Here is an 11470-nt window from a genome sequence, read left to right on the forward strand (position 1 = left end):
CAGTGCACGATAACTGATAACAAGACAAGATTTCAGGGTAACAGATACCCATCCTAGACATCCCATACACATACACATTCACACAAACACACACACTTGTAAACAGAGTTGTATATTTGAAGTAAAGTGCTGAGTACAGTAGTAAAGGATGTAGTGGAGACTAAGTTATATACGGCCCAAAAATATGGAGAACAGAAGAGTCACTAAATGAGAGCAGAGGGCATCCGAGAAATGGATTATGTGTAATAGCCATATATGTGTGTAATAGACTGTGTTCAGAATATTGTGCTGTAGTGTGTATCTGTTTGTGAGTGTGATGGCGTGTGGGGAAAAAGTTTCTCTATAGTCTGGTGGTCTTTATCCTCAATTGGCTAAAACGCCAGCCTGAGAGAAGCCCTGGGAACAGGTGATGTCCAGGGTGGAAACAAGGAATTCTTGGACATTTTTTTATTAAAATAGCAAAATTAATAAGTTAAAAGTCTAAAGCGATAAAATAAACTTTTTCAAAACTTTAAAAAGATATAATTTTTAAAGACAAATTGTATTATTTAACGACTTACAATAATTATTCCTATAACTTAACCAATCAGTACAGCAGACTCAACCCTCACATTAAAGAAACTGTATAAAATGAACAAAAGTGCTTTAAAAAGTGAGGCTTAAAATGTTCTTTATATTTGTGATAAAGTGTTTTTTAGAGTAAATCTAAAAATGTGATGTTACAAAGTGTTTGTATGAAATATAAGCTATATAAACTATTCTGTGACACAAAAGGGGATTTTTTTAGATTGACCCATACGTGTGTTAAACCTTTCAGACCATGAGGTGGCTCAATCTCTCTTTCTTTCTCTGGATATATATATATATATATATATATATATATATATATATATATATATATATATATATATATATATATATATATATATATATATATTTTTTTTTTTTTTTTTTTTTTTTTTTGGAAAATATTAAGAAGCATGTGGAAGAGAAATAAAGAGAAGAGGGCATGTTGAAAATGATGTTCTACAATATTAAGAAAATGTTTTGCTTAATATTGTGTTGTAAAATATTGTATATTTTTGAATGAAAGTTAAGTTACAGTGCAGTGGAGCAAGAATGACCTTTTTGTTGAAGTGCAGGAGATCTCCACAGACACGTCGCAGGTCCATGACCCCTGATCACCAGGGCTAAACGTACTGGATTTCATTAAGGGAATAAATACAGGAAAGGGGAAATATAAATATACAGTGTAAACTCTTTCATTTAAATTTGCCACTGCAATGGCCCACCCGTGTGAGCCGTACAATCACAAACTGAGAGATGAGAGATAACAAGAAAGCATTAAAACGGCCGTTTTTTTTTTTTTCTTTTTCATGTGGGGCAAGGAAATGAAATATGAATGTTATGAAACAATCTGGATAAGAAGTTATACTGATTGTATAAATCAAAGATAAGTTAGATAACCAAAATTATATGATTTTACTCAGGTAACTTAGACTACAGGCTTTATTCAATATGGTTTATTCTCATTCTTAAAACACATAATAACATTCATAAGCATTTGAGTGTCATAATCATCATGCACATAAACAATATTTATGTGTTATGAACTGGTCTAAGGCCATAACAAAATTAAAAAGCATCTTTGCCCTCCCAGTTCCCCAATAGAACGTCAACCAGTTGCAATGATGAGATGTTTATTTATTGATGTTTATATTCTTCAAAAAGAGCAAATATAAAGAATGTAAAGAGAATAAATGTAAAAGGGATAGTAATAAACAACAAAACTAACGAATGTTTTAAAGAAGAAGAGTTAAGTTTAATTATGATAAGTTATTAGATGGGTTTGAGCACTAATTATAGATACATTTATCTATATTGAAGTTTTTGCCAGTTCTCTTTACCACAGTGTGTCCACACATCTGATATTTATCTTTTTTTTTTATTTTTTATGAATGAGTTTGTAATACTTTTAACTATTTATTTGTTAACTTGAATTGTTTTTATGAGCTCCATTGTACTCCATCAGTTCCATTTTCCAAATATGAACACTAAAAAGTGGCATGGCCACTACGAATTCTCTAGTCCTGACTTTGCATTGTATTAGGTGTGTTGAAGTGTTGTGGTAATGAAAAAAACTAACAAATCACTTTATTGCAGATCATGAAAAGACAGTGAACATTTCTGGTTAGGGTTTCACACCAGTGCAGATCACTTGCATAGCAATAAAATATATTTTTTGTGTCTGCTCCCATACACACTACTTCAAACACTATACCATTAAGAAGAAATATTGCTAAGCTAGTCGTGTACAGTACAGTGCAATATAACTACAACACTATCATAATAATCATATTAGTATTGGTGTCCTGTTGATTCCAGCTTATATCTTGCATGCAAACTCCACTTGTGCAATGCACAAGTTGCATGCAAACTCCTTGTGGTCAGTCTCCACTCTCGTGACTGGCGTGATTTACCATGTATTTTACATAGTAATTTGTGTTCTTTATTAAATAAGCCGTGTCAGTGATAGATACCAGGTAAAAACCAGAGTGTAAAAAAAACTCCAAGCAATTTATGTTCTATTTATTTAAAAAAAATCATTTATGAACTGCAGGTAATTTTTTAACAATACATTTTTGAATAATAAAAATAATAATAACATTTATATTCCGCTATTAATAATGTTTGATATACATTTTAGACACATTTAATACAGAAACTAGTACAGTACAGGACCTTTATCTTTATTTTTCATTTTATTATTACTGGATAATATTATATTAATAAAAAAATATGTAGTAACTTAAAACAACTTAAACAAACCAAAATACTGTTGTTTGGGGGTGCTGCTACTTTTGGTTTCTAAGGCTGATGAACTTAGTGATCTAAAATCAAAAACATATTCTAGTTGGTTAAAAAAAATAAATAATAATAATATATATATATATATATATATATATATATATATATATATATATATATATATATATATATATAATAGTGACTTTAAGTATTAATTTACTATGCAGATATTGTTTTTTAAATAATGAAAATTTATTGAATGTAATACATTACGTAAAGTATTTTTTTCTACTTTTCTGTAGAATATATCATTTTTGTCATTAAATTATATTTTTGCCTGGCCCCATGTTCTTGTCAAATCTGTTACTTCTGTTATAAAACTGCATAAAGTCTGCACTCAATTATGTCACTTCATTTGATGGGAGACATGTGGAAAGGAGTTAGATCTGGTCAACTTCTAGTCTTAATACTTCTGTAAAAAATGTTGAAGGCATTTTAGTGATATTGAGTAAATCTTCTATAAAACATATTTGAATGCAATTTTTTTTCTGTCAACTTTGTTCATTTTTAAAAGATTTGAGTTATTTAACAATAACAGATTGGACTGGTGGGTCTAATATTTCCCTGTTTTTTTCATACTATAATAGGCCATAAATACTGTTTAACTGTTTAACACATAAAACCACAAAATAGAAATTGTTCTTTAAATAATTACAGCAGGCAGTAGGAAGAAGTACTTTAGATAAAGTGCTCAGAAGGTGGCAAGCATCAGTGATGCACATTTAGCTATCATTTAGGAATGCCTAGATCACCCTGTCTGTCAGCACTCAGCACTTTTTCTGCTGCCAAAGAGTTTCACAATCAGGCTCTCAGGCATCCTGCCAACCACTGAGCAGCAACTGCTGAACAGTGAAATCCTGTCCTGAAGAATAACATACAACCTGTCCAGCACTGCCATCTGCAGGGGGTTAGAAAAACTACAAGCACACACTGATTTAGATTTTTTTTTTTTTTTGCTCTGCAGGCCATACATGCTGAACTGTCCAAGCTGGTCAAAAGACAAGCAGGAGTCACTGAGATGCAGAAGTGGAATCCAAAATCTGCAGAGCTGCTCGGGGAGAACATAGCACCCTTCCTCAAACCCTCCAAAAAGAAGCCCCCTGTAAGTGAATGGCTGCCAATGACTTGAGAAGAAAAGGGAAGTGTTGTTGGGAGCAGGAAAGCCTGCCAAACAGTGTGGAACTCTTCATCTGTCTTTCCTTAATTTCTGCTGTGGGTTTCTGTTGTTTCAGGGCATGTCTTGGAAGCTTCTGCTTGGTGCTCTGGTGGTGGCCTTGGGCAGTTTAGTCACCTCAGTGGTCCTGACTGCAAGAAACTAACTTTCTTTTTTTTTTCTCACGTGGAAGCAAACACCAACCCGTAAACTAAACTACTCAACTATACTGCGACCAGAATAGAGAAGATTAAAAGCATAAGTGCAGAGAGCTGTTTAAATATCTACCCCAGCTTGACTCCAGTATTGACAACCACTGGTTTTTATGCATAGCAAAATGCTCAGTACTGTGCAAAAGTCTTTTGTTGCTTGAGAAAAGTGTACTAAAAAGATCTAAACTGGGCCGTAACAGTTTATTTGCTCAGAAAATTTGTATTTCTTGCTCCTGTTCTCCTTATACACCACTAAAGAACACGCTTTACACATGCATTTCTGGACAAGCTCAGAGATACAGAAACCGGCATCTGAGGTGAAAGAACCATGTGAACTGATGTGGTTGAGTAATAGTTTAGGATTTTGCAGAAATATGACTCAGGTTATACAGCATTACACTTAGACAATTTTGCAGTTGTTGTGAGCGTTTTCCTGCGAACCAAAGATACATAGCGCAGTAGGAGTGCTATTCCCCCTATTACAGATCAGTGGAGAATCACAGTGATTAAGAAAATGTTCATTTTTTTTAATAATGTTGCTTAAATAGAACAAGTTACAAATAATATTAATACAGCATTAGTCATTTTGTGTGTCAGTGTGTTAACTAAACTAAACCATTTACCAAATTCCATTTACAGGAGTGTAGTCCAAGACTAGGTTTAATCCCTGTCTGGGAAATAATAAGTATAACATTAAAATTTCTGTTTGTTCGTTTCCACTGCATTTGTGTGTTTTATATGTATACAAGCAAAAACACATTTACCGTCCAGAAAAATGGTTTAAGCAACTTTTGCACAGTACTGTTTGTGCAGAAAAAAGTAAACTGATACATAAACATTGCAAGAAACATTTGTTTTATGGACTTAGCATTTTTCCATTCAGTCATTAAATATGTTAATAATGCTAACAACACTTTTAATTGAGGCAATAACTGTTATAGGGGTTAAAATAGGCTTTTTTACAAGACAAATTTCCAGACTAGAGGTTTATTGGGAGAATTCTCATTACTTTGTAGTGATGTCAGTATGGGCAGCTACTGTCAGGCCAGCAAAACTCTTCTTTAAGACTCTTCTTTAACTCTACCCATCTGACTGATCTGTCTATATCACATTTGTATTACAGGATCTGTATTGCAAAAGGTCCTTCAGGAACCAGTGAGGAGATGTTTAGTGATGTCAAGATGAGCCTTCAGCTGTGATATGTCACTAAACAACTTCCCTGCTGATTCCTGAGAATTAGGTGATAATTTGATGTATTTACAGCTACTAGAATAATTTCACTTTCAACAAAATTCACTATGGCTCTCAAGTTTTCATTAAACATGATTTTTTAAAATTAGGTTATACCATTGTCCCAAATGGTCACATATTGTTTTATAAAGAAAAAATATCGTTTTTAAGAAGGTCAATAGCTGCTGATTTTTTTTTCTAGTTTAAAAAAATGAGATATATGGAATGTTGATAGAAATTATGACTAAATTATGTACAAAAAAATATCCTTTTTATTGTAAAGATTAAGTAAACAGGAATCTTTTGAAATAAAGGTATACACTGGAGAGTTTTCATTATGTGTGTCCTGTTCTGACTTTCCACCCAAGTGCATTATGAGGTTTTAGCTTGGTATATTGCGTATATATGGCCCTGGCAGTCGACATGGAATTTGTACAAACTATACCAGTATAGGAGTCACACCTGTAAATCTACCACACTGTGTAATTTAACAACTGTGCAGGCAAATATTGGGAATGTTACTGTTAACCTTTTAAATTGTCTAGCTGGGAATGTTATGTGGAAAAACATTCTAAAAACTTTGTGATGCAAACCATTATTAAGTAACACGTTTTCAGAAAGTTTGTGGAACTTTATTTCTGCCCTGCTACAGGGCAACCTTCCTGGAACCTTTTAAAAACATTGTTAAACATTAAAAAAAAAAATTATATTAGCTGGGTTAAAACTACAGAATACACAGACATTTCGAAAACAACTGAATGCTTCCAGAGCTTCTGGAAAGTTTGGGGAAGACCCTTTTCTATTGCAGCATTACTGTGGTCTGTAAAGGTATGGTTGGGTGGGTTTGGTGTGGAAAAACTGGACTGGCATAGGAAACCATAGAACACCAAACTAAAACATCCATCTGACCTCACAAAGGCTCTTCTGGATGAATGGACAAAATGTCTTAGCAATACACTCCAATATCGTGTAGAACCTAACCCCATGTCAATACCTATTGATTTATAATAGGATGTAATAAAAGCTTTGGTAGGTGTAATGTATAGTGTTGCAATTCTTCTGTTTTGTATATAATGTGAGTCAAACCTTTTATTAGTTAGTTGGCCTTGGACTTTTAGCCTCTAACTGTTTTAAAAACAGCCATGTTTTAAAACAGAAAATAACACATTTAAATCCTGAATAACAACTCAGGAAGATTTCAGAAACCAATATTTGGTGAAGGTTTCGTGTGTCTTGGCATGCTTTCCACCACCAGTCTTGCACACTGCTTTTGGGTCCCCAACTTTGATGGCTTGTAACCGTCTGGCTTCCTCTTGATTACATTAAAATACATTAAGGTATTTTTGGAATTTGGGAGAAAAGTCAGTAGTTTATGTTCATTTTACTCAAACATATACCAATAAATAGTACAAAAAATATATATTTTTAAAAGAGATAGATAGATCACATATAACAGTGTAAATAAATTTAACAAAACCAGTGAAAGAGTCACACCTGTAAGCTTAACTCAACTTGTCATTTTGTTTTAGCCATATCATGAGTCAGACATTTTATTAGTCAATTGCTTTGGACTTTGGCCTATAGCTTAGAAAATAAATAAATAAATAAATATTGTGTAACACTGTGATAAATTGGTGTCAGCATTTATAATTTCTCTCTTTCACCACAGAATTTAAAAATGAGTCGGAACATTCAAATATACAAAAATCTCAAACGAATTAAATGTATTATATTGTCTATTTTATTTTCAACCTCTTTAGAACATTCTAGAGAGCAACCAAACCACGCCGTGATCCCATAGGCTGCACACGACCAGCTGGTAGTTCATACTGATGTCTGACTGTCTGACTCAGGAGCGAATCGTTTTTCAAATGATTCTGAGAATTAACTTATTTAGACTCACTTTGCAAGTCCGACTGAATATTTACTGAAGGAACAAAGTTTATTGACTTTTATTGTACTAAAAACTTTAATAAGTGATAATAATCAGACTCAATATCAATTACTGAACCAAATACATACATAAAGATTTATGGACATAAGAATCACAATCAATTGTTGAATCAATGAATTGCTAAAGAAGATAATCGGTCTAGTGAACTGATTTGAACTTCACAGTACAGATTCAGACCCGATTCAGAGGAACAACCTAACGGACCAATCAGAGTTCTTCCAGCACAGTCGCCGTCCAATGAGAGCAGGTTTTGCAGTGACGTTGACGTGTTTGATCCAATCACGTTTGGCATTTCTTGCATATTTGACGCTAGGGGCTGCTGCGTTGTCAGTCCCTAGAAGAGACGAGCGACTGGAAAGCGAACGGTTCTCGGTGGGGAGAAGAAAAGAAAGCGGCCCTTTGGGTGAGCTTATCTGGAAACGAGAGGAAGCGATACAATGACGAGTAAGTTCGGGCTGTGAAGGAAGCGCTGTGTGAACCGAGCGGGGCTCGTGTTTTAGGGCTGTTTTGTGTTCTGAGTGAAGTCCGAGAGCGGCCTGCGGGGTATACGCGGCCTGCTGCTGCTGACGGGCTGTAACAACATAGCCTAGCCTAGCCTAGCTTAGCGTAGCCTAGCTGTGTTTACCAGTGATTTATCTTGAAAGAATATAGTGAGCGACTGCAGGGAGATGGTGAATTCGATGAATAAGAGCAGTCTGATTGTGTACAGTGACAGTAGCGGATGTGTGAAGGGCGTAGACCCGCAGGATTGTGATGTTTTGGTGATTTATCTTCCGTCAGTTCAGTACAAAGTACGTGGTGACGTGTTCTCCAGCGAGCTAGCAGTGGAACTAGCTAACGTTAACTATCTTTAGCTAAATTTGTTTTTTTTGGCTATAGCGCGGAGACGCCCAGTGTATTCACTGTGAATTAGCTTCCTAGCTAGACGATAACTAGGTTAACTAACCTACCATGTAAATTAGTGTTTAAATCATCAAATTTACGACTATGAAAATCCTGCGGTTTCTCCTGTGGTGGAGTTTAATGCTCTGTAAAAACTAAGTTATTTGTTTGGGCTCTGAAGTTTAACCCTCTATGGCAACAAACACAATGTTTGGTTTTAACGTTACATCTCCATATTTATTTTCATAGCTACTTACTTAACCCTCTTAGCTAACTAAGATTACTTAGTTAAGTTATTAAGTTACTAAGATTGTATTTATTATAATGTTACATGGCATGTCTGCGTCAAATACAATGAGGTGTGCAAGTTGGTCATAAATAAAAATATGTAAATCTTCAGTAATATGTATAGAAGTATATTTGGCGGTTTGTATTCTTATTATATTCTTACTGTCAAATTGTGCTACTTTCTCAAACCGTGCTACCCTAGTGTATTTGCAACTGTAAAAATAAGAAACAAGCACCATGATAGAGTATGTTCCCAGTAAAAATTCCAGTAGATGTAGCCATTGTAGAGTCAGTATATTTGGATAGTATAAACCACAAACTGGTTTTTTTTTTTTCAATAATATTTATTATTAATTTAGTTTACACTGTTGTGCAATAATTGAGACCGGGTTGTTTAATGCACAAAAATCAGAAAACACGAGAAATAATTATAAAGTTTAGGTCAGCGCGTACGCAGTGCCTTTTAGGAAGCACGTATCGATGGGTAGCATAACTCGACAGAACACTACCTCGCATGTTTTTTTTAGGGGGGCTTCCTTGCTCTAAACCACCTGATTCAATCCAATCTTCCCGAAAAACATTATTCATGCCATAGAGGGTTAACCCTTTAAACCTAGCGAAGCTGGAACATAGACCTTTTGTCAGTAAATTAGCAAACGCTTGCTACCTCTGATGTTTATATTGAGCTCCTATATTATATTTTAGGGGGAAATCAGCGTGAGCTTGCCCGCCAGAAAAATGCCAAAAAGCAAACTGACCAGTCCAAGGGCAAAAGAAATGAGGATGGTTTGTCTGCTGCTGCCAGGAAGCAGAGGTACAGTAACATTACGTAACATGTAGCTACCAACTTCAACTCCTGTTAAGTTCACAAGGGAACTTAATTAGTTAACCATACAAAAACGATTTTACAACTAGTTTATCCAGCAGAAGTGTTACAAAGACTCAGTGTGTATCTAGCTGGGTGGTGATGGTGAAGAAAGTTCTAGAAAATTATGTCTTCTCAAGTGTATTTATATTTTAATTCATTTCTTCAAATATTTTTGTATTTTATTTTGACATTTAATGTTTAAAGACAGGCCGGTGTTAATAATCAATTTTTTGGACAAAATATTTGCCCAAGAAATAAGTGAAATACACACAATTGTTGGTGTCAAGACCATGACAATGACAATAGAGTAATTTAACATACTCAAATTTGCATATTATTGAAATTGAAAAGATGAATATTTATACATTGAAACTGTGGTATAAATTACTCTTACTCTTGTTGACAGTAAGACCAATGTATACTATATAGCATGTGTGTTAATGCAAAAACATTATACTGATTTCTGTCACTGTAATTGGCAAAATCCGTTTAGGTATTTTGGCCCAGTGAGGGATTTTTATATGAATGAAATGAAGTGCATCAAACCAACTATTAAAAACCGGTCATTAAGACATTATATTCATATAGGAAGGTTGTTTAGTGGCTAACACTACATTCAGTGTTTTTTCTGCTTGACTAATTTATTTGCTTCTTATTAATTTTCCTCTTCCTCTTTCATTTTCTAGGGATGCTGAGATAATGCAACAGAAACAAAAGAAGTCCAATGAAAAATCTGACACAAAATCCAAGTAGCCTCCGAAGAACCAGAAGGAAGCCCTTCATACAAATATGATCCTCCAGTAAATGTTGTCATTGGTGTTATTAGGCTCCATTGGGATTCTTTTTTTGTGTTCTAGTTTCCAGCCTACAAAATGTTTATGTATGCTTTCTTTCAGGACATTTTATATTGTATAGCTTTAGAAAGACGAATCATTTCGAATGAGAATTGGGTTCTTTGCTTCTCCGCAGCGTGCAAGTCTCACTTTTCTTGATCAGTATTTACAATGTAAAAAAAGCAAGAATTACAGACTGCTCAGAACCACAATCTTGTATTTTTTATACCCCATCCCCCTTCACCTTTACTCAAAGTTACTGAATAAATTTTAGCTCTTAAGCTCAGACAAGTTTGTTTTTGGTTTTTGAGTATACGGTATACTGTTAGTGATACAAAGATGTCAGCTTGAGACACATTTGGATGCCAGTTAAACCTGTTTGGTGCTTCTTCTAAATGGAAACTTTGTTTATCCTCTTTGAACTCAGTATGAGTGGTTGAATAATGTGGCCTGCAGTGCTATATAGAATTATGAATTGGGTATTGATATCTGTAGATAAACTTGTTCGGATGGTGTTTTTTTTTTTTAATCTAAACCTGTGGTTCTGCAGATTAGCCCTTGCACAAATCTTTCAAAATTAATTTTACAATGAGCACATAATTAAAATGTAACTGTAGTGTTGACAGAATGGTTAAAGGTCTGGCATGCTTAAGGCTGTAATTACTTACTGGTATTTGATTATGGTCAATTTGTGTTTTGAACACTTACCACTACTGTGATTAACTGTCTAGTTTCAACTACATAAACCAGGTTCCTTCAGTGTTTCTACTAAAAACACCCTGTCTTACACATTTGTTGTCTAACACCACACAATTCTACCAATCAGCTCATTAACAGGCCCCTTCAGCCTGTCGGGGTGTGTTAAAGCAGGGAAAACCACAACTGTCCCCAGAAATGTAAAAATTAAGTTTACTTTGCTAGTCTAGGTGATGGTTAGTGCACTTCATTTGTATCTGCTGGGAATCTGGCAGTTAAATACATTATGGAGCACATGCACACTTTCCATGTGGAACTTTTCTAGGAAGGGAAGGTGTTATTTACTGTAAACAGAAACTTCTATGCAAACATTGTCCCGGAGTCCCTGCAAGAACAACCCAGCTTAAGGCCAAGTTTTACTTGTGGCTGTTAAAGGTTAAAGGTGGTTAAAATGCTGGCCCAGGTGACATCATAACCTATGCTGAG

At 34.6% G+C, this 11470-nt stretch overlaps 2 protein-coding genes across 3 annotated transcripts in view; both read left to right on the top strand.

Annotated features, from left to right (window-relative positions):
• fkbp16 (FKBP prolyl isomerase 16) overlaps positions 1–4948 on the top strand; it is a 76081-nt gene extending 71133 nt beyond the window's left edge. For both annotated transcript variants that reach the window (XM_007254478.4, XM_007254479.4), the window contains 2 exons: positions 3833–3970; positions 4101–4948. In XM_007254478.4, the coding sequence (XP_007254540.2) occupies positions 3833–3970; positions 4101–4187 (225 nt within the window). In that variant the 3' untranslated portion in view covers positions 4188–4948. The remainder of the gene's footprint in view (positions 1–3832; positions 3971–4100) is intronic.
• Positions 4949–7724: 2776 nt separating this feature from the next.
• On the top strand, positions 7725–10579 carry serf2a (small EDRK-rich factor 2a). The gene is made up of 3 exons (XM_007254484.4): positions 7725–7861; positions 9293–9401; positions 10142–10579. Exons 1-3 carry the CDS (start codon positions 7855–7857, stop codon positions 10206–10208), a joined length of 183 nt encoding a protein of 60 aa, XP_007254546.1. The 5' UTR covers positions 7725–7854; the 3' UTR covers positions 10209–10579.
• The last annotated feature ends 891 nt before the right edge of the window (positions 10580–11470 follow it).

Source organism: Astyanax mexicanus, chromosome 9 (assembly GCF_023375975.1).
Source record: "Astyanax mexicanus isolate ESR-SI-001 chromosome 9, AstMex3_surface, whole genome shotgun sequence".
Taxonomy (NCBI): domain Eukaryota; kingdom Metazoa; phylum Chordata; class Actinopteri; order Characiformes; family Acestrorhamphidae; genus Astyanax; species Astyanax mexicanus.

Coding starts and splice junctions, on each gene's coding strand:
- serf2a (XM_007254484.4), top strand. Junction 9,402..10,141: donor GCTGCTGCCAGGAAGCAGAG/GTACAGTAACAT, acceptor TTCATTTTCTAG/GGATGCTGAGATAATGCAAC.